The 27885-nt window shown below is 40.6% G+C and overlaps 1 protein-coding gene across 2 annotated transcripts in view; it reads right to left on the bottom strand.

Annotated features, from left to right (window-relative positions):
- BABAM2 (BRISC and BRCA1 A complex member 2) overlaps window positions 1-27885 on the bottom strand; it is a 150098-nt gene that overhangs the window by 12439 nt on the left and 109774 nt on the right. For both annotated transcript variants that reach the window (XM_081941013.1, XM_081941014.1), the window contains exon 11: window positions 24188-24341. In XM_081941013.1, the coding sequence (XP_081797139.1) occupies window positions 24188-24341 (154 nt within the window). The remainder of the gene's footprint in view (window positions 1-24187; window positions 24342-27885) is intronic.

Here is a 27885-nt window from a genome sequence, read left to right as displayed (position 1 = left end):
TAGTACTGCACATGCACGCGCAGCCCGTCGCTGAGTGAACCGGCAGTAGCAGCAGCCGGAATCCACCCCTGGTATATATGTATGTATCTAGCATGAGTGTATGTGTGTAATGTATGTGTTTGAGTAGATATACACTTTCTCTTGAGAGCAGGCAACAGAATTTCATTTTTAATATGGGCTGGTGTGCTTGCAATAAAAAATGACAATAAACTTATCTTATCAACCACAGAGATAATGGAAAGCAAAAAAAAAACCCCACCACCAGGAGTTGTCTGAACAAATAATCTTTCAGATATTATGAATTAGAGTCCCAGAGATACATATTTGCCTCAAGAATCTAGAACTAATTTAAAGAATTTTAAGAAGTTAAGGTTCTAATTCTAAGAAAAATATTCATATAATGCAACACTAATCTTTTTTTATCATTTGCTGTTTATCACTGAACTATCACTGAAATATCTTTTTTCTTGCCCAAAAGCATACAAATATGTTATCTGGCAGAGAAAACTAAATACTTATTTACATGTGTAAGCTATTCATGTTAGAATTAAAATTAGAATTAAAAAAAACCTCTAATTGATGGTGTAAAAACAGTTGAAGGAGTTTTAATAAGAAGTGAAACCCAATATTAAGAGTAGACAACTCATCACCAGGACAATATGTCTTAAACCCAATTTTCAACAGCAACTGACAACAGACTGTAGAATCATCAGCATTATATAACTTCCCATTTCCTTCCATAAGAACACTGACTGTTTTACAAAGTGATACTTGAGGGCAGGCTCAACTGATTTGAATTAATTTGGACTAATTTGGATCTGCCCATACTAATGGGTTCTCAAGAAATATATAAAATGTTTCTAGTATGTTTATTACTGCTAATTAGTTTATAGCATCCAAGTCCCTAAAAGCCCATTTCCAGAGTTATCTTTTAGCAGAAGCAATGGTAGGTTATGGAGAATATTTGTAGCTCAGGGTTGAAATAAGGGGTCCTTGGTGCTCTCTGAGCTTGGTTGTTTTCTGTACAATAGCACTGATGATGTTACTTAGTTTGAGTAATGAAACATCTGCAAGAAAACAACCAAGCTCAGAGAGGACCAAGGATCCTCAGACTGAAGGTTTTAGAATGGGAGACATGGAAGATGATAGTTCTCTATGGAAATTAAGGAGAACCCTGCCAGATCAGGCTATAGGCTCATGTAGTCCAGCATTCTGTATGTCGTAGTGGTAGCTAGGTTCATTTGGGAATCTCGCAAATCTGCATCAGAAAATGATGATGTGGATCCCAGCACAATTACAGACACCCCTCAACTTACACCAGTTTGTTTAGCAATCATTCAAAGTGACAACGGCATTGAAAAAAGTGACTTATGACCATTTTTCACATTTATGACTGTTACAGTATCCTCATGGTCACCTGATCTATGTTCAGTTGCTTGACAACTGGTTCATATTTATGATGGTTGCAGTGTCCTGGGGTCATGTGACCATCTTTTGCAATCTTCAGACGGGCAAAGTCAATGGGGAAGGCAGATTCACTTAACAACCCTGTTACCAATTTAACAACTGCAGTGATTTACTTAACAAATGAAACAAGAAAAGTCATAAAATGGGGCAAAACTCACTTAACAAATTTCTCACTTAGCAACATAAATTCTGGGCTCAATTGTGGTTGTATGTTGAGGACTACCTGTATTCAATGCATACTGCTGTGTCTATGATTCAGGAAGTAGGAAACAGACATCAGTATTAGCTGCCATTTCTACGTAGGCTGCCACTATTACAGCTGCTGGCAGCAACTTTTAGAGTTTAATTATGTCCAGGATGAAAAAATAATTTTCTTGTGTTGGTCCCCAACTCCTGTGTTTAATTTCAATGGATAACTGTTTCTTACCCTCTCCATTTTATCAACGCTATGTATGAATTTATATAACGCTTAACCTGTTCATTTGAAGCTAAAGAGACCCAACAACTGGAGCAAGAAGAGACTAATGTTTTGTTGCCAGGAAAGAGGAAGAAGCAAATACTTTTCATGGAAGGGGTCTGAAAGGTAAAACAGCTATGAGATGAGGAGATTGGATAACAGTATATATGTCAATAATAAAAGGCTGAAAGAATGATGCATAAATGAGGAGGGAAAATGATCCAAGGGACCAAGCAGCAGGATTATTTTGGATCTGTTCGTAAGGAGATTGTTGGAAAAGCTGTATGAACGGAACATGCTTAATTTAGCAACAATGAGCAAGAGCATAATTCCACATAGTAAAACATATCCACTTATGCAAAATTTAATTATCTGGCTTTTCCACATTGAAGGAATGGGAAACGCTTCTATGCCCATTCTAGAAAAAAAAAAAATCCAAATGCAGTATTTGAACACAGCCAGGGTTTATCTTGGATACATAGCCAACCAGGTAGGTCAGTACTGTTTAGGTAGAAGATACGTTAAGGTGCAAGGTTAAAGATTCAAATTCAATAAAACAATCATAGCATTTTTCTATTCTTCATTTCAGCCTTATAATTAAGATTTGAGGGCAAAATATGCATTTAACATAATACGAATACTGTATCAGTCTTCTCAACTATTTTGGTGCTTTTCATGTTACCTATCCTGAATGGCATTTGCCAATTTTGTATGCAAAGAGGCTTTCAACAGCAAATGCCTCTTAGTTCAGAACATAGTCCTCCTAATAGAAACCCTTCAGACCAGGGAGAAATGTCAACCATCTCATTGTCCTCATATATGTTAGGTGAGAAGAAGCATTAAATTTGGGGCAGAAATCATAAGACTTGTGTCTTTGACCTATTCATTTCAGACTGTAATTATTATGTTGCCAATTCATAATAATGTCATGTTATATAAAGGATGTCAACAGCGGGGCCGCAAAGAGCACCCAAATTCTTGTAAATCCTGCTGACTATACACTTTCCGAAGCTCAGTCTGGTAATTCCAAAGGCTTTATAGTTCCCTGATCTTGCTGCAACTTGTCAGGAAACAAAGAAAACGTGTTTTGAAAATGCTTGCCACCCACAGCAGTCTGTTCTTGGGCAAAGAGAGGACCAGCCCTTCCCTGACCACACATAGTCTGGCTGGCTGTTTTTGTGTAACTCCCAGTAATTAACCTTGAAAGGCACAAAGAATAGATAATTCAGTGCTCTCAAAAGACAGGGCCACAAGCCTCCCAGAGGCTCTGACCTACAGACACACTCAAGGGCCTGGGATGGTTAGATATAGAAAGAGAAAAGACGGAGTTGATTTCAAGATATTCAGTTACATAATGAATAATGAAACCTAAACAATCAAGTAAAAATAACAGAACTAAAGTGATTAGGCAGTAAGATTAAATAAAACATGTAGAAACTGATTCTCAAGAGCTGCTTTAGGTACAGCAGAGACAGCATTCTGCGTGGCTGCATGGAAAGTGGAATGACTCCTGTCACTCCTTGTAGAAGGCAGGTTTCACTGACCCTTCCATCTCCAGTGGAGCAGAAACAAAATCCTTAGAGCTCCTATGAACTCTTGGGAAACAGGAATAAACATAATGCAAAAAACAAGTGGCACATTCAGAGCCCTTTAAAAAAAACCACCAGGATGAACAAATCAGTGAAATATCAGTTTATGCTGCACCATGGGAGGAAAGTTTTAAACTCAAAGAGCTAACAGAGACCTTTTGAAACCACACTTCTCACAGGTTGTTCGTGTGTTGGTACAAAAAATAAATTTAACCTCTTTCATTCAAATGTATAATGAAAGGTATACAATCATATATTGTCACAAATACAACAATAGCTAATACCCAGAAATGATTTGATTCTGACTCTGAAAGAACGGGCAAACAGCCATGCCTGTGTTCTTCTTCCCCTTTTCTGTCCTCTTCTGGTCCAACCTCTGCATAATATGCCTAACATGTTGTTGGATAAGGAGGCCTGCAGAGTTTAGCTTATGCTCCAACAGGTTGGTGATAGACCGGCTAAAAGGTTTAAGGAACACTTCCTATGCAGTTCCTTTAATCATCAATGTCTGGGCTAAATTAAGGCTTAGTGTTGTGATTGGCTGGACTTGGCTCCACAGTTCTAGATTCTAGAAACAAAAGGAGACAAGCAAGTCGGCCAAATAGGAAATGATCCACAGCTCTGCCAGATCTATTTTATAGACAAATCAGAATATGATTTAGCATTTGCCCAATGGTGATTCACTGATACTGAATCTCTTCATACATTCTTTGGTGACAATTGGTGACTTTGAAACTCTAAATAATAAATAAATCAGAAGGCATACATTTTCCCTCTTCTAATGGAACAAACTGAAATGCTTGCTGTTTTCTTGTCTCTCTCTAAATGCAGAATGGTTTAAAGTGCTGTCTTTTTCCACAATGGTTAGTCAGATAAACAGTGAATATAAAACTTCAAACAGCAATTGCTTTAAATGTGGTTTGATAAACTGCATCACATTTCATAACAGGATTATTGTAACATGTTATTATACACCCAAGCATCCCTGTGATCCAGAACAGAAACTTGTGTTTAACATTAACCTAATACACAAAGTTCATGAACATTCCAAGGTCACATACAACATTTCAAATATATTTTAAAAAAGAAGCATTAAGTGAAAGTTTGAAGTTAGTATCTAAACTCAGATTTTTTTAAAAAAAAGGTCACTTTATCTGTAAAAGTCTTTATGTTCAAGGAAAAAAATATATGTGTCAATTACTGGGTTTTTCACTTAGATTTTAAACCTTAAGCTGTTTAAAAAGTTGATATGGTTTCTGTTTCAGCACAGATACAAGAGCCAATGCCCAGCCAGTCTTCTGAGAGTTCCTTGATCCCTTTGCTGATAAGACGACCATGTTTTTTTCCACTCAAGTCATTAGTTTTGTGTATCTTTCTGTAAGTCCCTTGGATGTTTATATTGGTCTTGGTTGTAATATTTGTCAGTTTCACCAATATGTGTTGTCCGCTCATTAGAAGTGACAATGCCTTCTGGGCCAGCTGTACTGACTCTAAATGGGGTTGGTTGATAATCATTGTTATCTCTGCAGAGGTTCACAGTCTTTGCACTGAACTGTAAGAGGGCTCCACACTCCATCAGGCTGATGTCTGTAGTAATGTGACCCTGAGAAGCATTCTCCATAGCTACTTTGCTTAGCACTGTAACATAGAAGTAGAATCTGAAAATTTTGGTCTGGAATGGGAGAAACTACAAAAAAAAAGATCCAGAATGGTTACGTCTAAGTTTTCTGGATACTCTTATTGCTCCTTGAACCTTCAGTATGTACTCTTAGGGCAAAAAGGACTCCTCTCTTCTATGCTGTTGATGACTCCCAGATGCAGAAACATTTCAAGGATACCAGCAAATTCTTCTTGAAGTTCACCTGGAGGTACTAAGGTTGTTCACATAGAAAGGGAGTTAATTAATTATACAATTAAATGTCTAGTTAGACACAGATGTTATTGTCAGGCCTGCAGAGGTTCCTTTAAGAATCTTTGGCCTGCCACACTTTCTTAAAATGTCCTATGTGTTTCATTAGTGTAGTAGTTGGGAGGAGGGAATAGAAAGGAGTAGGATTGTGGAATGTATGTTGTCATTTTTTTATAGAAGCCAAGGTCATCTTTTGTCTCCGCACCTCGACACCTGACCGGAAGCAGAGGGGTGTAGATGCCAGCGTGGAAGATGATGATTGGAACATGTGATGAATTATGGGGTGTGGGGAAAGATATGAACTTTCAACTGGGTGAACCCACAGGATGTAAAATAGAGTTGAAATTTCATAGCATAATGCCAACATGTCTGTCTTATTAAATTGGAGCTTTAAGGATAACTTTGCCTTGGAAAATGATTTAATTCTGCATGATATTTGGAACGCTGACAGTTATACTGTGTGTCCAAAGTCTTTTAGCAGCTTCTGTGTCACTTTGGTGTGGAGAGACAAGTCCAAAGGGAAACATTCTGAACTAGAATCAATCCTTTCAGTATGCAAAATAGAATAACAATGGCTCTTGAACAGAAACCAATGAACTAATGGCATGGCTTGATATGAATATAAAAGTATGCTTTGCCAAGTCCATCAGAGCCAAAAAATTATATAACATAATGCCTTCAACCGAATCCATCATATATTGTCTGAAGTCTAATTCTCTGCAGTACACAATTCAGAATGTCTTTCCAAGTGCTTTTTTTTTTGGCGTTATGAACAGAAGGGAAGACAAATCAGAGAAATATTCCTCAAAGTATGTCTTCCACTGGGTCAATGTCCATCAAGTGATTTATTGCTTCCTTCATCCTGAGTTACTTCTCATTGTTTTGAACATGGGTGATAGCAGAAACCCGCCTTTTGATTTTTTGGAGGATGGGGGTGGGTTGGTGAATTCCAAAGTATATCTTTAATAATTAGCATTCTTCTGTCCCTACATGTGTGTTTCCAAGGGTTCCGGAATTTCAGCAGCCTTCTACTTATCTGGAAGGATAGTTACATCAGCACAAAAACAATTTTCTTTGGAATTTGCCTTCTCTTCCTTGTCTGGTGGTGTTTACAGAACTCTAGCATGTGTTTCTTATCTGCTTCTTGCTTGAAAAGTATTTGACATGTGGTCTTTGCATTGAAATGAAAAAGACTTGCCTTGTATCTCTTTCGCTAATTCCCCAGGGCTGCCATGCATAGATGTCTTTTTAGCCTTATTTCCTATAAGGACGGACAGGAGATTCCACAGACAGTTTTTTAAACAAAAAAATCTAGAATTGCTTTAGCTGGGGAGGTTAGCTCTTGATTGGTGGTCCAATTGCTACAGCTGCAGACCCCATCCTGCTGCTATTCCCAAAGCTATGGATCTGGCTGCTAACTGTAAGGAGTCTATATATAAAAAAACATCCCTGAACAAACCTGTTCTGATAAGTTGCTTTATGTCTTCTCTGGGGCATTTAATTTCCCCCCCCCCATGTTTTATTTATTTTATTTAGATTACTTTCCATTTCTACCAAACAGTGTGGTATCAGGGTTTTAAACAATCAAAATCCACATACTTGTTATAATATACATCACAATACTATTAATAATATAACTACATATCCATACAATTACAATAACACATAATATCTTCATCATCAAATTCTCTCCACATTGTCATTCCCTCTTTTTTTTATATCTCTTCTTTTCTAACTTATTTCTATTATCTAGCCATTCGTAAAATACATCCCACGTCAAGAAATACTCAGTTTCTTCTTTATCTTTGATAATAAACATTAGTTTATCCATTTCTGCACAGTCTAGTATTTTTTTAATTACACTTTCATCGGAAGGTATTTCATCAGTTTTCCAATGTTGCGCAAATACAATCCAAGTTGCAGTTAATATATGTAATACCAGATACATAGTCCTTTTATCATATTTTTCCAGTAGAATGCCCAACAGAAATATTTCAGGTTTCAAATCAATATGCTGCTTTATCATTTTTTCCAACCAAGTATGTATTTTTAACTTTTGGGCATGTCCACTACATATTGATTGATTGCACTTTCAACATTTAGCAGATCTATTCTTATACATAGATGAGCATTTAATTTCTTATAAGATTTCCTCACATGAAAAATACAGCTTATTTGCTAGATAAGGTTTAACTCCAAGTTTAGCTGATTTGACCAATTCTTCCATCACCATCATCATCTTTTTATATCACTTATCTCCCATATTAAGCGACTCTGGGCAGCTTACAGATTTTAAAAGACAAATAAAAATGATTTAAATATTAAATTATGCAAATTAAATATTTAAAACTGTACAAAAACTGGGATTGAGAGATGGATGGCACGGGCGAAGGTCTTCTTACCCTGTCAACCCCATGCCAACCAGCAAAATCAAGTTTAAATACCCTTTCAGAAGGCAAAAAAGGGTGAGAGCAGTTGTTACCTCTGGTGATAGAATGTTCCACAGGGACAGGGCCAACATTGACTCTCTGCCTGCTTAATTCCTTAGCCGATGGGATTCATAACAAACCTTTTCCACTGGCATGAGTTGGACAGGCTAGCCCCATTGGGGTAAGATAGCTCCTGGGATACTCTGGACCCATCCCATAAAGTACTAACACCTTGAATTGGACCCAGAAGCAAACTGGTAACCAGTGTAGCTCATGCAACAGCGATATATGGGTCACCCTAGGAGCCCCAGAACTGCAACTGTAGCTTCCGAAATACATCAGCTACTTTCAAGGCAGTTACAGCTCTGAATATTTCCCTGAATTTTAAATAACTTTTCAGGTACATTAAAGCCTCTGCCACTGTTGAAGGCATCATGGGATCTGGTAAGGAAATATCTTTGAAACGACGACCATTCATATACATACAGTATTTGGATTTGTAAAATACCTAGAGCTTTTTTCAAAATAGGCATCATTTAAACTGACGAGTCATCTGAACACACAATGAGGAATGATACTATTAATTATAACAATGCAATAATAACATTAAATAAGTCATATCTCATATTCAATCAGATAAGAAAACCATCAGCATATCCTACAGCAGCGATGGCGAACCTTTTTTGGCTCGCGTGCCACAAGTGGGGGGAGCGTGGGGGGGGGTCGTGTGCGGGCGTGCCGCACCCATAATGCAACGCGCCCCCAGTGCGCATGCGCGCACAATGCGCCCATTTTTGCATGATTTTTTCGCCTTCCCCAGGCTCCAGAGGCTTTATAGGAGCCTGGGAAGGGCGAAAAGAGCCCCCCCGCCCCCCCGGAGGCTTCAGGGAACGTCCGGAGGCTTCCCTGAAGCCTTCGGAACACTTAAAACCTCCCCGCCACCCCCGGAGGTTTCAGGGAACGTCCGGAGGCTTCCCTGAAGCCTTCGGAACACTTAAAACCTCCCCGCCACCCCCGGAGGTTTCAGGGAACGTCCGGAGGCTTCCCTGAAGCCTTCGGAACACTTAAAACCTCCCCGCCACCCCCGGAGGTTTCAGGGAACATCATCGCAAGGATTAAGGCGAAAGGGGGCGGGGGCGGGGAAAGCGAAGGGGGCTTTGCATGATTTTTTCGCCTTCCCCAGGCTCCAGAGGCTTTATAGGAGCCTGGGGAGGGCGAAAAGAGCCTCCCCCACCCCCCCAGAGGCTTCACGGAACGCTCGAACGCGGCGCCGGGGCCTGGCAGGCAGCGAACGAGTCGGAGCCTGCCGACTGGAGGAAGAGGGTGAGAGGGGGGTCCTGTGAACGGCGGTAGCAGCGGCGACAATAGTCGCAACTCGGCTGCCTGCCGCCTTTCCCCTCCTTTGTCTCCCAGCCGGGGCGGCCAGCCGGCAAGTTACGACTATTGTCGCCGCTGCTGCCCCCGTTCACAGGACCCGCCTCTCACCCTCTTCCTCCAGTCGGCAGGCTCCGACTCGTTCGCTGCCTGCCGGGCCCCGGCGCCGCGTTCGAGCCGGTGGGGGAAAGGAGGAGGAGAAGGAGGACAACAAAGCCCCCTTCGCTTTCCCCGCCCCCGCCCCCTTTTGCCTTAATCATTGCGATGGCGCGGCTAGAGGAGGAGGAGGAGGCGGCGAGGGCGGCGTCCTAGCGGCGGTGGCGGCGGCGGCGGCAGCAATGTGAAGGCCGGGCGCAAGGATGCCGAGCCTGAGGCGCCGCGCAGTGGAGGCGATCCAGGCCCGGGCGATGGAAACGCACGTCTCGTGCCTGTTCAGGGACCGTCCCGAGGCTTCCCTGAAGCCTTCAGAGCGCTTAAAACGACCATCCGAGCAACCCGGAAGTCACTTCCGGGTTGCTCGGAGGTTGGTTTTAAGTGTTCCGAAGGCTTCAGGGAAGCCTCGGGACGGTCCCTGAAGCCTCCGGGGGAGCGGGGGAGGCTCTTTTCGCCCTCCCCAGGTTCCTATAAAGCCTCTGGAGCCTGGGGAAGGCGAAAAATAGCTTTTAAAAAGGTGAACTCAGCTGGCCAGCGCGCGCACGCGCGCTGGCCAGCTGACAGGGCAGCGCCTCGCGTGCCCTGACAAATGGCTCCGCGTGCCACTTGTGGCACGCGTGCCATAGGTTCGCCATCACGGTCCTACAGCGTACGCAATTCACAAATTCTTCTAAACATGCATTAAAAGGAAATTATATTTTGCAAACATTGGTATGAAGTTAGTTTTCTAGATATATTCAAAAGATATCAAGTTCTATAAGATGTTCATGATATTAATGTATCTCATGCTAAAAGAAAATCATTTATGGATTCTTCTGTCCTTGCAAGGCTTTCAACCTGGGGTTTTGTTGCTCTAAGTCAGTGAGGGCTAACCTTTTTGTCCTTGTGTGCTGAAATCGCATGTGTGCATGTGACAGCGTGTGTGTGTGTGCCCACACCCATAATGCAATGTGTGCATTCCCCCCTGGGCATGCACGCACGACATCCCCGCATTCCCCCATCCCCTTGCATGTGTACAACCCCCTGCATCCCATTTTGGGCCTAGCAGGCCTCCCTGAAGCCTTCTGGAAACAAAAAGAGGCCGCGGGGGACGGGGACGGACCACACCCCCATTGTGCCCCGTTTTGGGCCTAGCAAGCCTCCCTGAAGCAAAAAATGGGGCACGATGGGGGAGCGATGCGCGGCAGAGACCCAAAAATTAGCTGGCCAGCGGGAGGTCTGCGTGCATGCATGGTGGAGCTGAGCGATGGTTTGCGTGCCCGCAAAGGGCTCCGCATGCCACCTGTGGCACATGTGTCATACGTTTGTCATCACAGCTCTTAGTCATTATTTATGGTTTCTATTCTTATTAAGTTATAGTTGAGTGTTTATTTTTATTTTCTATATTGCTTCTTCTTTGCAAATGCTATTAAATTGATACTGGGAGGTTCAGTACTTTATGAATATGGAAATGAATCAAATCCTTAGCAAAAGTAAGTGAGTTACTGTATTGTGGATTTTAATCCGCTAGTCATTGCCAAATATAGGGGGCAGTGCTCATCTTTCAAGGCCTTTGAGTCAGCGCTGTTTGAAGATATTTCCATGGTCATGTGGCCACCTTGACATCACGGAGCACTTACTTTCCCAACAAAGTGGTACCTATTTATCTACTCACATTTGCATGCTTTGAACTGCTAGGTTGGAAGGAATTGGGGTGAGGACAGGAGCTTGGGTCTTGAACCTGGACTGTTGGCTTTCTAGCCAACAAGCCCAGTGTCTTAACTACTAAGTCACCATGCCACCCCAAATCCTTAGGTCATTATTCAAATATTTAGATTGGTACTCAGTGAAATAGTTTGGAAATACTGTGGCATACTAAATTAAGACTTACATAAGGAACCACATTTGTCAACAAAGATTCTTAAGTATATTATTTTCCTACAGAATTTACCAAAATTAGATACTGATCAATTACATCTATCAACATTTGTTAGCAATTGGGCATCAGGGACATGCCTCTGGAAAAAAAGGTTCCTATTTGATTGGACAGAAATGTCTTTGTAAAGAATATAGTACTTACACTAAAATAAATATCATCTATTTCCTAGCACCAGAAGAAAAAAAACACCACCACTTCAAAAAAAATAGTGATAATTTAATTTTTTTTTTGAAGTGGTGGTTCAAGTGATAAGGAGACGACTTCCGGTCCCCGAAGGCGATGGACGTGCGCATCCGCTACTCGTCTTTTCGGTGGGCTCCCTTTGGGAGCACAGGGGGCCCTGTAGGGGCTCCCTGCCGCAGGGCGGATTGTTGGGACCCCCTTGATCGGCGGTGGCTGTGGGGGGGGTCTCCAACTTCGCCCCAGGAGCCGGGAAGCGTGGGGGGTGCGCCGCAGCGCTGTCATGTCACCGCGCGTCTTCGCCGAGCGGAGCCTGGAAGGAAACAACTAATTGAAGGCTACAGCTGAAGTGCGGTGTGGTGGGAAGTCTCCCCAAATCTCTTGCTAATCTATCCAATTGATGAACAGCAGTCTTTTCAAAGCTTTGTTTCAATCTTTGGAAGTGTTAAGACTGGAGGGGGGGTGTTTCCACCTCCCCTCAGAAAAGCGGCATTCGTAATATCTCTCTCTCTCAGAGGAGAGAGAGAGAGTTAAAAACCTACTTTCACTTCCTTTAAGTAATGGGGGGATGACTTTTTACTACAATTGCGAGAGAAAGGATGGCTGAGTTGATTCTTTTAAACTATTTATGGGAACTTTTGACTTGTTGCTTTCTGACCTCCTGTGAAGGCTGAGCCAAGATGGCCAACTTCCTCCTTCTTCCTTGCCTTTACAAATGAAGTTCCTCTCTTGAAAGATTTTCTGGCTTTGTACTATTTCACACCCCAGAGTCCTCCAGGAGCCTCTACTACCACGTATTTCCCTTGGATTTGGAATATTTGATTCAATTATTTGGCTTGAAGCTGCCTTATGATCTCTCCCGGTTGTGCTTTTCCACAGACACCGTTTCTTTGTACAGACTTATAGCTATCTCTGAGTTTCATAATGGGCCCGAAAAAATTACCGCCTGGTAAGGCATCCTCGGCCCTGACATCCTCTACGTCCAGCCCAATCACTCAACAGACACAACTTGCATCATTTCTAAAGCTCCCGAAGAGAGTCCAAAGGATTTATCTGTTCGCCAAATGCTTCAAACTCTTTTAAAGGGACAGGATGAATTGAAAAAACAACTGACAGAACTAAATGATCAGCTCAGAGAAACACAACAACAAGCTACACAAAATAAACAGCGAATAGGTGTACTGGAGGAGGGTGCGGCTGGGATGAGGGAGGAGGTTAAGACAATTCAGAAGGGGAATATAGAATTTGAAAACCATATAATAAAGATGGAATTTGAAAGGATGTCTTTTTTCCTTAGATTCCAAAACTTGACAAAAACGGAGAATGAAGATCTTAAGGAGATTATGACTACAATCTTAGCAGAATACATTAAAAGAGATAAACAACAGCTATGGTGGGATATTGATTGATTTATAGGATCAATTCGGCATACGCTAGAACACACAATGTTCCAAGGGAAATCCATGTTAAATTTCTTAGAAAGACCACAAGAGATGAGATCCTAGGAGCTCAAAGGGGGGAACCACTAAAATATAAAGACAAAGAAATAACCATTCTTAAACAGATTCCGAAGAAAGTAAGAGATAGGAGGAAGAAATATTCCTCTTTAGCAAAGAAATTATATAATAAAGGAGTCTGGTTTAGATGGTTATTGCCAGAAGGTATGCTGATTTTCTGGGAGGGCAGCAGAATTAGAATTAATACAGTTGTGGAGGCGGAGGCTTTCATTAAAAAACACAATGCCCTCCTAGACGAAACAGGGGACAGTACACAAGATATGAAGGAGGGAGGGGCCGAGGCTCTGCCAGCAGATAGGGGGGAGGATACAACACTGAGAAGACTCAGGTCACAAAAATGAGCTGAAACATTATTGCAATTGTTGTTATAATGTAATTGTTGGAAGTGATACAAAAATGATTGAATATACTGATGATTTAATGTAAAATCAAAAGCTGCCAATGTTTATTCAAATGTTGATGTTTTCCTATATTTTCTTTGTAAAAGTTGCGAGATTTGGGGGGATTACCACCTTCCGCATGATGTAGCTGTCAAATTTTTTTATACCTATTTACCCCTTTTCCTTAAAACATTTGTAAAAACTGATAATTTTTTTTCAAAAAAAATAGTGATAAAAATTATACACTTTAATAAAAACTATTAACATGATTGTAAATCTACTCATTATTTAATAAGGAAAATTCTATTTAGATTTCACTCGGAAAAAACAATGCTAACATGTGTACAGATGCTATACATTTGTTATTAAAAAACCGCTCTATATTCTGTCAAACACTTCACATATAAATATCTCTCATCAAGATTTAATCATTATTTTTTCCTTGCCACAGTCAAAAATTTAATGAGAAGTGGCCAGAAGTAAGTTTCCTAAGCCTTCCTAATTTGGTTGGAATCTATATTATGCATGACAGCACTGAAGATCCCTGGCAGGCACCTGTCAAAATCAACATATTATGCCTTAAGACCTACACTTAGCTATGCAAGACAACACTCTTCAAGCTCTACATTAAAAAAATGATTCAACTAGCCAGACTCCATTGTATTGCCATCTGCTGTCATGAACATGCACTGATTACACTGCGGTAAAATTTGCACTTTTACAAGCCATTATCAGTGTTAATTTTTATTGGTTTTCTATTTCTCCTTATAACAGTATTGAATTAATGGACCCTCTGGAGCAATGATGATAATTAGGTGCTAAGCAGCTGAAGAATACAATAAGTGGAAGTTTTAGATGTTGGAATTTTAACCCATCAGTTACTGTAAATGGTATTTAATGAACAGATTCAGCAGGCTTCCATTTTCTTTGTGGTTCTGCCTTGTCTAGTTCTTTCTTTCTTTCTTTCTTTCTTTCTTTCTTTCTTTCTTTCTTTCTTTCTTTCTTTCTTTCTTTCTTTCTTTCTTTCTTTCTTTCTTCTTGAAGCCACAAAAGCTTCCACCTCCAGTCAACTTTGTATCACCATCTTTCTTCTAAGGCAGGGGTGTAAAACTCAATGGTGTTTAGATCTGGCCTGCAAGGCTACCCGGGAAACAGTGAAGGACCAGCCCACAGTGCCTCTGCCAAGTGCGGACCTCCTGAGCTCTGTTTTTGCTGTCAGAGGGTTGCAGGAGGCTGTCACAGCCAAAAATGGAGCTTGGGAACCCGTTTTCGCTGGTAGAATGCTCAGCCCACCACAGGAGCTCCTCACAAGTGACATCAAGCTAGCCATGCCCACAAGTGAAACTCAACCCCAATGGGACCCTCAATGAAATCGAGTTTGACACCCCTGTTCTAAAGCTACCAATTTTCAAAAATTCACCACCAAAATCCATAAAATCCCCCAAATCACAGTCCATCAAAAGTCCTACCAACTATTTTTGTGTTTCACTGGACTTTCTACTTTTGGTTTTGCCACTCTAATCTCTCTATTCTTTTATGTTATTTCACATTCCACTTTCACTTTCTGGGCATAAAGGAATCCAGTCACTACCTCTGAGAGTCTCTGAAATTGACTTGGAATTAAGCTGCTGGAACTCTTCAATGTGTAATATAAGAGAACCTATCAAACCTTCCAAAACACCAGAGGGTTGGACAAGAGGCAATGGGTGGAAGCTTATTATAGAGAGATACAACCTAGAAGTAAGGAGAAATTTTCTGACAGCGAGAACAATTAATCAATGGAATAGCTTATCTCCTGGAATTGTGGATGCTCCATTACTGGAGGTTTTCAAAAATAGACTGGACTACCATTTGACTGAGATTGTAGAAGGTCTCCTGTCTTGAGCAGGGGAGGTTGGACTAGAAGACCTCTAAAGTCCCTTCTAGTCCTATAATTTTATGTTCTATGTGATCAAGTGCTAACTCGATGGTATCAGATACAATAGATGCCACAGAAACACAGGCAGACAAGCTCCAGAGAAAATAGCAGTGTAACAGGAAGAAAATAGCGGCTATGTTGTATGTTTAATTTTCTTAGCCAAGTAGGAACTTTAGTATATCGTACACATGCAATGTTGGAGTTGATACTAAATGAAAGAAAAACTAAGCATGATCAAAAGGATGAAACATCTGGAACAATGGGACCAAATAAAGTGAACTCCAGCAAGCTGAGAGAGGCAGGCATATGGGCAGCAATGAACTATGGCCTGAAATCAAAGACATTTGTATCGTTATGCTTGCACAACATATCCTATTATTTCTAATCACAAACAGTAAAAAGTTGAAGGACGGCTGTTTCTTCTTCTGATTACCAAATGAATGAATACATTCATGCATATCCAAATAACATGCTAAAAGACACGAGGGGTGCCTACAAACAGCAGGATTAAAATCTGAAGTATGATTGATACAAATACTGTATGTCTGGAGAAATAATCAATTCAAGTTTCTCCTGCTCCATCTGAAGCTTCTTGAGAACTGAAGGAACTGCATAGAACATGTTTTCAAAGAGACACACATAGCTTCCAATTTTTCATGCACAAACTGGAAAACATTACTTATGACATAAAACTACGGATAAGAAGTCTCTGTTTATTGCCTACATAAGAAAACAAAAGCATAAGATTTCCTACATGGAAACAAAAATCCTGTATGTTTTTTATATCTATACCATACATAGGAAAACAGTGTCTTCATAATTAACCATGATTTATGGTTACTACATATCATTGTGAATTGTTTGCATCTATAATTGTTTTCAGTTTTCACTGCACATTCCCCTGTCCCATGTTTTTCTTTTTCCTTTTGCAAAATCAGCTTTTATGGTGATAAAATGGGATTAGCCCTGGACCTACCATATATGTCTTCTTTAGGGTGGGATAATAAAGTGAATTTCTATATGAATCCATCCCAAACATCTATTACCTTTCTCCTTCCCTATGTTATCTTCCCATGTTGAGTTCTGCTCCATGATTCATCCTAGAATTTATTTGAGCCTGCATTTTTTCTTTGTTCCTATTTATTAATATCATAAAATGCAAAATAGACACTACCAACGATAATTAAAAGATGTAGTAAGAATATGACACCCTAGTTCACTTGTTTGCTTTTATTTGCTTCTGTGTTACATCAGCCATAGTCTTGAATATCAAATTGCTATCAAAAGATAGCAATTCAAATTTCAGAAATAAAATAAAAGCACTAACCGGCAGTGCACAAAAACTAACAGGGTTAATTTACTCAAATCTGAGATCAGAAATAATACTTTTAAACCAAGGCTCTTCAAAGCTTAATAAAAAAGAAAGCACAGATTTCCTCATATATAATTCAGCTTCAGTACTTCAGGTGGAAGCGAAGAAGAGGTCAAGAAGGAGGAAGAGAGAGCTAACAAAATCAGCAATTTCCTTTATGTCGGCTTTCCACCAATTTTATTGGGATGTAATCCTAAATTTACTTTTTATGAATTAAATTTGCCCTAACAGCTAGGAGGAGGCATGATAGACTCTATTCAAGGACAAATCAATCCAGCATTTAGTCCATTTGTTCTCATAAAGGCCAATGAGAGGTGTTGACATCTGAGCATGAAGATAACATTCTTTTTCTGATGTTTGACTATCACTAATGCCAAGAGAGCGAGAGAGGGAAAACACTGAGCAAGCTGTTTTCTGGTGAGTATAGAGAATGGCTTTGAAGGACAGAGAGAAGAACCACTACCAAGGCGAGAATCAGATAAATTAGACTGGTCTTTGAAAGTATGTTAGAAAACTGCCTCAGACAGCCTCCTCCCTTGTCCCTAGTTACTTCACATGAAGTTAAAAAAGTGAGGAAGGAAAATATATTGACATTTACAAGATTCTTTGACTATAGCTGTTCTAATAAAATTAGCTAAATGCCTATACTGAGTCCGTTTCTTACTCTGGTCTACTTTACAGGGTTTCTTCATTACGTAAGAAGAGAAAGGAAGGGAGGGGACTTTTGACCTTCTCCTGCACTTACTAGATGCCTTTGGCAGACAGAAAAGAAATGGAGAGGTGCCTCTTTCTAAATCTGACTGATAAAATCTTTCTCTCAGCTTGTTTACCATGCTTGTTTGTTCCATTTCATTCATCACATGAGAAATAAGGAAGTGGGATGGAAGGAAGATCTTTTCCCTCCAATTATTTTTCATTTGTTCCTCTTCTCTACTCATTCTTAGCACAGCACCATCACTAATGTATTTCTTTAAAAAAATACCCCCCTTACCGTCAATTCACTTTGTCCTGGTTTTCACACAGCTATTTTTTGCTGCTGTGAAAATTTGATACATAAGACTCAATGTGCTTTTCATAAACATGAAACTCATTTTACTAGTGCTAATTATCTTGAAACAGAAAAAATGCTGTCTGAGGATATCTATGTCTCCAAAAAGTGCTTCGTTCATTACATTTCAACTTCTGGATAGGACTGTATTGAAAGATTTATGTGTAGAACCTAACTGAAATTTAATAACACTGGAAAAAAATGACCAAAAACACTGCTATATTCAACGTAGAGACCAAATTATACTGAAATAGTTACACAAAATATTTTTTAAAACTTGTAAGGTCCTTCAGTTAATTCCTGCCATTTGTCTTATCTATGACTCCCAAAGTTTTTGTGGAAGAAGAATAAAGAAGAAATACTGATGTATAGCCATTTTTTGCAACTTTGAGTAAACCCATACAAATATCTTAGAAAGGCAAAATAAGTAAAACACATCCAACCAAGACAACGACATTTAAACACAAAATCCAAATCCAAACAGCATAAAATTTAAATATAGGTAACAGGAACTCAAGTAAACCAATCTGGCATAGATTAACAACTTCATTGGCTCCATCTAATAGTCTAAACCCCTCACATGGAAACACATGTGAAAACTTGGCACGATTGGGGTCATCCTCATTTTGGAAGGAATAGTATTCCAAAGAATAGGCACTGGACCAAAAGAGCACATTTTCTGGATATGGAAAGATCGCATTACATAACCAATGGGGCCCTTAGCATGTCTTCCCTGCCAAGCCAAATGGGATGGACAGAACCAACTAGAGAGAGTAGTCTTGAAACTCAACAACAAAATCCTTTCACAGGAGACAACCACACCTTGAATTGTAGAATCCTTGGAGCTTTCTGCAAGCAAACAACAAACTCAGAGAGTACTAAGGACTCCACAGTTCAATCCTGAGCTGCCTCTATTCTCTTCCATTGGCATCTTGAATTGTATCCAGAAGCATATTGGCAGCCAGTGCAGGTCACAGAACTGAGATGTAACGTGAGAGCATTAAGGGCAGCCCCAGTTAGAGCATATTGCAATTATGTATTATAATCCATTTAGGAGGTGATCAAGGCATGAGTGATTATGAGCAATGCCCATTGGTTCAGGAAATGGATTATATACAGATTCTTGGGAAATTATTAATGATGCTTTGCAATGCAAGGTCCGTAACCAACAAGGCCCCCCTCATTAATGAGTTGATCTCTGAGGGGGAGCTAGACCTTGCAGGGATAACGGAAACCTGGTTGGGCCACGAGGGTGGTTTACCCCTCGTGGAAATGTGCCCACCAGGTTTCCGTGCATTCCATCAGCCTCGGGCCCTGGGTAAGGGTGGTGGGGTGGCGGTAGTTATACAGGAAGGTCTAGAGCCGAGGGAGTTCACTGTTCCTCAGATATCCGGGTGTGAGTCCCTTGGTGTGAAATGGGGCCCAGGGAGGCAGTTGGGTTTGCTGATTGTATACTTGGCTCCTCGCTATACATCAGCAGCCCTGCCCGAGCTCCTCGAGCTGATCTCGGAGACGGCGGTTGAGATCCCCAGGCTTGTGGTTATGGGGGATTTCAACCTGCCGTCGACGGGAGCAGCGTCTGAGGTAGCTGGGGAGTTCATGGCTTCCATGACAGCCATGGGCCTGACCCAGTTAATTCAGGGCCCCACACACGAAGGAGGCCACACATTGGACCTTGTTTTTGTATCTGAGCAGTGGACGAGTGATCTGGGTAGAGGGGATTTTACTGTTACACCCCTGTCATGGTCAGATCACTCATGTCTCCGGCTTGACTTCCCTGGCGCTACCCCCCACCGCGAGGAGGCGGGACCAGACGGTCCACGCTGGTACCGCCCCAAGCACCTGATGGAGCCGGATAGGTTCCAGACGGAGCTTGGGCCATTACCTGTAGCCCTGACCCACGCTCGGTCGGAGGACCTAGCGGCCGCCTGGAATAGGGCGGCGGCTGGGGCCTTGGACCGGGTTGCGCCTTTGCGACCTCTCCTGCGGCAGCGACCCACCCGGGCTCCTTGGTATACCGAGGAGCTGAGGGTGATGAAGCGCCACAGGAGACGTCTAGAGAGCAGGTGGAGGTCCTCACGCTCCGAATCTGATCGAACACAGGTAAGATCCTACTTGCGGACCTACCTTGTGGCATTAAGGGTGGCCAAATGTAGATATTGCGCCACCCTTATTGCGTCGGCGGATAACCGCCCTGCCGCCCTGTTTAGGGTGACCCGCTCCCTCTTGTCACAGAGGACACAGGGGGCACCCTTACAGGGCAGAGCAGAGGAATTTGGGGAATATCTGCAGGACAAAGTCGCTCAGATCCGGAGCAGATGGGCCCCACTCAGTGGACCAGACGGGCCGCCAACAGCGAGTCTTGTGAGACCATCCTGGGAGGAGTTTGATTCTGTTGCCCCCGAGGATTTAGATAGGTTGTGTGGACGGCTGCGACCCACCACATGTTTAATGGACCCGTGTCCCTCCTGGTTGGTACTGGCATCTTGGGAGGTGACCCGAGGCTGGCTTCTGGGCCTGGTGAATGCCTCATTGGGTGAGGGATCCTTACCAACCGCCTTGAAAGAGGCGGTGGTGAGGCCCTTGCTTAAGAGGCCTTCACTCGACCCAATGGAGCTAGCTAATTATCGTCCAGTCTCCAACCTTCCGTTTCTAGCGAAGGTTGTAGAGAATGTGGTGGCGCAGCAGTTTCCACGACACCTTGACGAATCCGAGTATCTAGACTCACGCCAGTCCGGCTTCCGACCCGGGCACAGCACAGAGACAGCCTTGGTCGCGTTGGTTGATGATCTCTGGAGGGCCAGAGATAGAGGTTGTTCCTCTATCCTGGTCCTATTAGATCTCTCGGCGGCTTTTGATACCATCGACCATGGTATCCTATTGAGCCGGTTGGAGGGGATAGGAGTCGGAGGTACCGTTTTGCGGTGGTTTGGCTCCTACCTCTCCGACCGGAGGCAATGTGTGTTGACAGGGGGACAGAGGTCGACCCCGAGGCCACTCACTTGTGGAGTGCCACAGGGGTCGGTCCTCTCGCCTCTCCTGTTCAACACATATGTGAAGCCGCTGGGTGAGATCATCCGTGGTTTTGGGGTTGAGTATCACCTCTACGCTGATGATACTCAGCTGTATATTTCAACTCCAAACCACCCCAACGAGGCTGTCGAAGTAATGTCCCGGTGTTTGGAGGCCGTCGGGGTCTGGATGGGGGACAACAGACTTAAACTCAACCCCTCCAAGACTGAGTGGCTGTGGCTACCGGCACCTCGGTTCAGCCAGCTGATCCCATCGCTGGCCATAGGGGGCGAACAATTGCCCCCTGTGGAACGGGCGCGCAATTTGGGCGTCCTCCTTGATGCCCGGTTGTCAATGGATGACCATGTGGCAGCCGTGGCAAGGGGGGCGTTCCACCAGGTTCGCCTGGTGCGCCAATTGTGCCCCCTACTGGACCGGGATGCCCTACGCACGGTCACTCATGCGCTGGTGACGTCCCGCCTGGATTACTGCAACGCTCTCTACATGGGGCTGCCCTTGGGACGCGCCCAGAGACTGCAGTTAGTTCAGAACGCAGCCGCGCGGGCTGTGATGGGGAGTACGAGGTACTCCCACGTAACACCTCTCCTGCGCGAGCTGCACTGGCTGCCTGTGGTTTTCCGGGTGCGTTTCAAGGTGCTGATTACCATCTTTAAAGCGCTCCATGGCACGGGACCTAGTTACTTGCGGGATCGCATCCTCCCACATACATCCCTGCGGCCAATACGCTCACACAGGGAGGGACTTCTCCTGGTGCCGTCCACTAGGCAATGCCAGCCGGCGACACCGAGGAGTAGGGCCTTCTCTGTGATGGGCCCAACCCTCTGGAATGACCTCCCCCCCGACATTAGAACCACTTCTGACCTCCGCTCCTTCCGGCAAAAACTGAAGACCCACCTGTTCCGATTAGCAGGCCTGGCATAATTCAACTGTCCCTCCTGGCAAATGTATTATATCTGGTTATTTTAGGGGCTTTTTAATTTACTGTATTTGTTTTTAGGGGTTTGAATTTATTTTATATCTGCTTTGTACAGTTCTTTTAACTACATTTTAACCTCCTCCATGTCAATTGTCAACTGTACATATTTAATTTAATTTTATTGTATCCTGTTATATTTTGTATGAACTGTACACCGCCCCGAGTCCCTTGCGGGAGAGGGGGCGGTCTAGAAGCATTAAATATTATTATTATTAAATATTATTATATCCTTCTATTGTTATTATCATTTTATTATCAATCTAACATTGTATAGTAACTAATCAATTAAAGCTTCCAGTTCTCATTATATCTCTACTATTACTATCAGGGATAAAACTTTCCTATATGTCAGTGGTTTAACTACTAATTTATTACCACCCAGAATCACCATGTAGCCGCCCAGACTCACCTTATAAGGGAGATAGGCGGCATAGACATTTAATAAATATTAAATAAATAAAATATTACTCTAAAACCACAACACTTACTTTCATGAGTCACTTGCCTTCATGTCTGAAGGTACATCATAGGTTTTCCTGCCTTCTTTCTCTTTTTCTCCTAACTCATTTCAAGTTAGCCACTTAAAAGACTTAGGTGCTATATTGATTTATTTATGTTGCTCAGCAATCTCTAATTTATTGGTCTTTCAACACTTTTGCAGTTTGATTATAGGTAAGGCACCTTTACACATTTTTCATCCTCTGATATTTATGCCCTTGATTTACTGCCTAATTTCATTTTCTTTGGTTTTTTGAAATCATTTAACAAACCACTTGAACCCTTGATGTTAAGTGAAGCAAACAGTTGCTTAGTAATAACATTAGGAACAATAGACTTGTTAAGAAGTATAGTTGCATAACTGTACCTTAGGTTTGGGCACAAAAGAATAGAATAAACCATTATTTGCTCATCTAAGCCAGTGGGATGATTGCTGAAAACTGCAAGTCTTTCAGAAATTCAACATGCTTGACAAATGAAGAGTGTTTTATTGGCAAATCAGGATTTTATCCTGATAAAAGTCCCTTCGGGGAGAGGGTGCGGTTTATAAATTAAATAAAAGTAAATTAAATAAAAGTTTATAGGTACCTTGACACCTCTACATCAAATCAGTTAATTGTTAGAATGCTAGTTTTTTGAAACAAGGAAAAAAGTATTTCTCTTAAATGCTGGAAGGTCTATAATATTCCATTGGAATATTATTCCAATTTTCATAAATATTATTCCAAATTTCATAAATTTGAATATATAAACTTTTCTGCTCAAATATACTTATGAAGTGAAGAGTCTATAGAAAGTTTTGCTGCAGACAAAGTACCATACTAATGAAAATTTCTGTTTGGTCTACAGTATATGTATGTATTCTTTGAATGCATATGTAGGCATTTAAGGAATACATTCTTATCAATCCAATTTCCAAAATGACTGTATGACCCAGCTGCAATAGTGCCTTAGTGCATCAACTTGTAATTTCCATAATGAATATTCTGAATATTCCTTGTGACCAGTTACTAGTAATAATCTGTTATAGGCAGTCCTTGACTTACAACTATAATTAGGACCAGAATCTCAGTCATTGTGCAAAGCTGTCATTAAGTGAGATGTTCACATGACCACTTCGCTTTACGAATGCAATCCTGAAGATCCAAAGTTTGTTTCTGCAACCTACTGTGGGATTTCCCCTGCCCTCCATGTGTGGGAGAGAACTCCTCCTATGGACTGCAGAAATGAAGCTTGGATCTTGAAGATCTGACCTTCATTCCTCTAGCTTGACAAAGAATTTCCCCATCTGTGCACAAAGGAAAGGAAACAGCAGCTTTCCTGCTAGCTTCCTCATGGACTTTTTGGGGAAGCCATCAAAGAAGACTGCAAATGATAATCACATGATTGCAGGGCATATGGCAAACAGCTTAAGTGAGAAGAAGCTGTCAAACACCAAGATCATCATCAGATGACCGTGAGAAAGAGATGGTGACTTTTTCAAGATCATAAAGCATTTTTCTGACACCAAAATGTCAGTCATTAAGTTGAGGATAACCTGTATTATGAATTTGCATCCCATTTCAATTGTCTTATATGATTGTTTTTCTCTATTCAAACCCCCTACACAATTCTTGTTGACCAGATTATATTTAGATACAGAGCTTCACTATTTGTGAAAACACTCCTTATTGTATTAAGGCAATTTCAATTTTGGAAACATGGCAATTTGGCAAACAGCTTGGAGATCTTCTATAATCAGTTCAACAAGAATAGTCACATAGGGATTTTGATTCAATGTGCAAGAACTTTTGTGATTATGGGAAGAAATCTGGATTTAAGGCAATAGGAAGTGAAAAAAGCAGGCATGTATAGATAGAATAGCATGAACTTCAAATCATGTTTAAGTAAACAAATATGACAAGCACTAAGCTTGTCAAAATGTTCAAAAATGCATATAGCACAACTATCCCATCCAAATATATCTTACTTTGCTCTTTTGGCCATTTCATTGCCATCCCATCGTGGACTATAGGGATAGTTTTTCTGGGCTTGAGAATATAGTTCTCCACTATTCGTAAAATGATAGACAGACTGAAACGTCAATGTTGGCTGATCTCGAGGAAAGTACAGTGGCAAGTCAACTACAAAGAAAAAAGAAAGAAAATACATTAGCGATTTGTTTTCTTTCTTGCTTTCTATCATATTATATTAACAATATGCATGAAAACTTGTATGTTAAAATATTTTAAAATTTAACAGGTGCTTAAAGGTCGCTCAATTTACAGGCCTTTCAATTTTTGTAAAAATATTCAATCATATTTTTGCCAGATTTGAGGCACAAATATGAAATGGACAGATCAATGTGAAGGTATCATTTTAATAGACATCTGTTTAAATTTGAAATGTTTTTGAAACACGCTAAGCATACTATAACAAAATAAACCACAGATTAAAAGGTAACTAGATAATATGATTTGCTGTCTGCATATGTAAAAAAAAAATAGCTGGTGATAGAGATGAGCCTACCATCTTAAAGATGGGAACTGCTGGGTTTTTAAAATATCAGATGGGCCTGAAATACTGTATTTTTAGCTTTTGTACATGTCCACCAAGCATGGTGTCCCTTCACATTGTTCACATTTCCAAAATACTTCTCAAATGCCTTAGTATATTCTAGATAATTTCTCCAGACTACAGAGCTATTTTCTGAGAGATAAAATTTAAAATTCTAATTAAACATATGAAGTGTAAATGCATTTGGTTAAGCACAAACTCCATCTGGTTAAGCACAAAATTACATGGCTGAAATTGTTTTAAGAAGGAAAAGCAAAAAAAAAAAAAAAAGTGCAATAGTAAGCTATTTGGAAATTAGAGTAAAGTGTCCTGAAATGGATTTCCTGATGGCAGATTAAGGTCCAGGTTCAAAAGAAAAAAGATCATAATTCCAAGAAGGAAAGGGAATAAAAAAACTTTACAAAATCAGAATAGAAAAAAATGTGAACTCTTTAATACTTATTGGTCATTTTGAAATATAACACCATGCATACTAATAAAATAAAAGTCTAAGAATGCTCTAACCAATACATAAATAACCATTTTGCATATCTGTAAATATTTATTAAAATAATCTAAAATAAACCCCATTTTCAGTTTCATCATTTTACAATGTGGTGATCCAAAGTTGCTTCTCCTTGAAATGAGCAGACATTGTTAAAGTTCAGCTAGATCACGGGTTGCGTCATCACAGTGGCGTCACATAACATATCGGGACTTTTTCCCCCTTCACTAAACCGGGAGAGGGCATGGCCAGTACATGACGCATTCGGCCCGCAGGCCGCAAGTTTGACAGCCCTGAGTTAGATGAATGTATACAATGTGTATATATAGCAGAAAAGATCTTTAATCATTAGGATCAATTGCTGGAGCTATATGGGCCAGAGATCTATCAATAAGGCAGTAAACATATGTTTTTTAATCCTTTAGTGTAATATAAAACAATAAGAATTAATTCCATCTGACACTGTTAGATGATAGGTTGTACCTCTGCAGACGTTACGAGAGGTGGCTGACACACCATCATGGACATTATTATCAAACTCTGCTAGGGAACAGAAATGACAACTAAAAATTTAAATTAAAATACCTACTGTTTCATTCTTGGCTAATGAACGACATAATGATGCCATTATCTAAAGTGATTTATCATTTAGCAATTTGCTTTTGTAGCATTCTTTGAAAGTCTAAAAAGCAAATTTAAAAGATCTGTTCTGCTCTGTGGGATCAACGCAACCTCCAAAAACCTGGTTATAGTTTTGAGGTTAGGACTTACTTTGTTATTTTCCCTTTGTAATTAAAGTTCATAATTTCTTTTACGTGTTTTCTTGTTTTTAAAAATATATATTTCTAATATATTGTATATTTCTTAAAAGGCAGCTGAATAACTATATATAACTCATATAAAATAGTGAATACAATAGTAAATACAATAATAAAACTTCAGTAAAGGCTAATTAATATCTGTGGTGTTAGTTTCATTTTTTTTACTGAAGAATCTCCTTTTTCTTGATTTTTAAGTATCTTACTAACTTAAGGAATTAATAACATGTTTTAAAAACTTTTGTTCAAAAAGTCAAAAGCTTTTTTTAAAAAGCTTTGTTTTTTAAAAGCTGTAAGCACATAACATTGAAGTCAAGTTTAAAAGCACAATAAAGACAAGACTGTTAATTCATAGAAGCTTTCATTTGCTATGATTAGCCTTTGAGCAATTGTGGCAATTTTCTGCATAGAGGAACTATTTCAAAGACAAAGGAACTGGGAATAAAGTCTTCCAGTTAACAGGACATTGTAAGAATTCAATTATGGCTAGGTATGGATAGTTGAGTGGACACAATTCAGTTGTTTCTTCCCTACTACCTCCCTCCACAACTCACCCACTCTCAGGAGTGTCTACAAGATATGATAAAAATAGATAAAGATCATATTGCCACAACCGTGTAATCAAAACACCAGATTTATTTATTTTTTTGTATGTTGCATATGTAATTAATATAAGAAACAGGAATAGTAGAGCTTTTAATGGCCATGTTCACTTTTTAAAACACCAACTCCATGAATATCCCTGTTTATGCTATGATGTTTCTGCTCACTTGCCCCTGGCACTTTGCAGCTCTACCACCTTTTCTGAAGACTTTGCTTCTCCTGACTTTAAACCAAGGACGACTATTTCTCTTCCTGGTTCCAAATGATATTTTTCAGTTTTTTCCCTCTTGCCTCATTAATTAAAATATAGTTAAAATATGCCTAGTATTTATTTCAAATATTTGCCAGAATTCTGTGGTTGCTGGAATTCAGTATGTTATAAATATGACCATTAAATATATAAATGAATAAATAACTTATTTTTATAGAAGCATCTATCCTTTGAATAATTCAAGATGGTATATACTGTATATATGTACATGTACATACATATATACTCATACACACCATCTAGAATTTGATATATCCACACAGACACACATACATATATATCCTGCTTTCATTTATTCTAATAACCTACAATATAGGCCCTGTTACAGTACTAGATCACTGAGTGCTTAATATCTGACTGAATTTGGATCTCTTGTAAACATCATCATTCAAATTTATCAAGCTTTATCAAGTTACATAAGCAAAAAAAGCAGGTCGCTCCCAAAATTTCAACAGAAGGAAGAGTAGAGGAAAGAAATGTAAGGGGAGGGGCTTGACATCGCAGTGATACGGACGGACAATCTTGGGGCTCCAAGACTGCCGCTGTATTCTGGCCGCTGGGTGGTCCAGTATGGACGTAAACCGTCCCAAAGAGACGGTGAGAGGAAGGAGCACATCCTGTCGAGCCAGGAGACACCTGCAAAGTCTCTGGTGATCCAGGAAAAGCCCCTTTTGCCGGTGGCTGAGAGGCAGCCATAAGGTTGCTGAAACTGCAGACAACTCCGTAACTCAAAGGGCAGGAGAAGCGTGTTGTTTTGGTGAGAGTTTTACATTTTTATTTCTATTTGTGAGAACACTCTAAGTGAAGAGAATTAAGTTAAAAAGAAGACTGATGAGAGAGTAAGTGGCGAACCTAATGCATAGTTAAAGTGAAAGTTTCCTCTTTTTTCCCTCCTTTTTACTGCTGAAAACTTGACTGGACTTTCAATGTAGCTC

Source organism: Natrix helvetica (genome assembly GCF_964273705.1).
Source record: "Natrix helvetica genome assembly, chromosome: 2".
NCBI classification, from domain to species: Eukaryota; Metazoa; Chordata; class Lepidosauria; order Squamata; family Natricidae; genus Natrix; species Natrix helvetica.
The sequence above is the reverse complement of the archived record's forward strand: the minus strand, read 5'-3'. Positions and strand labels throughout refer to the sequence as shown.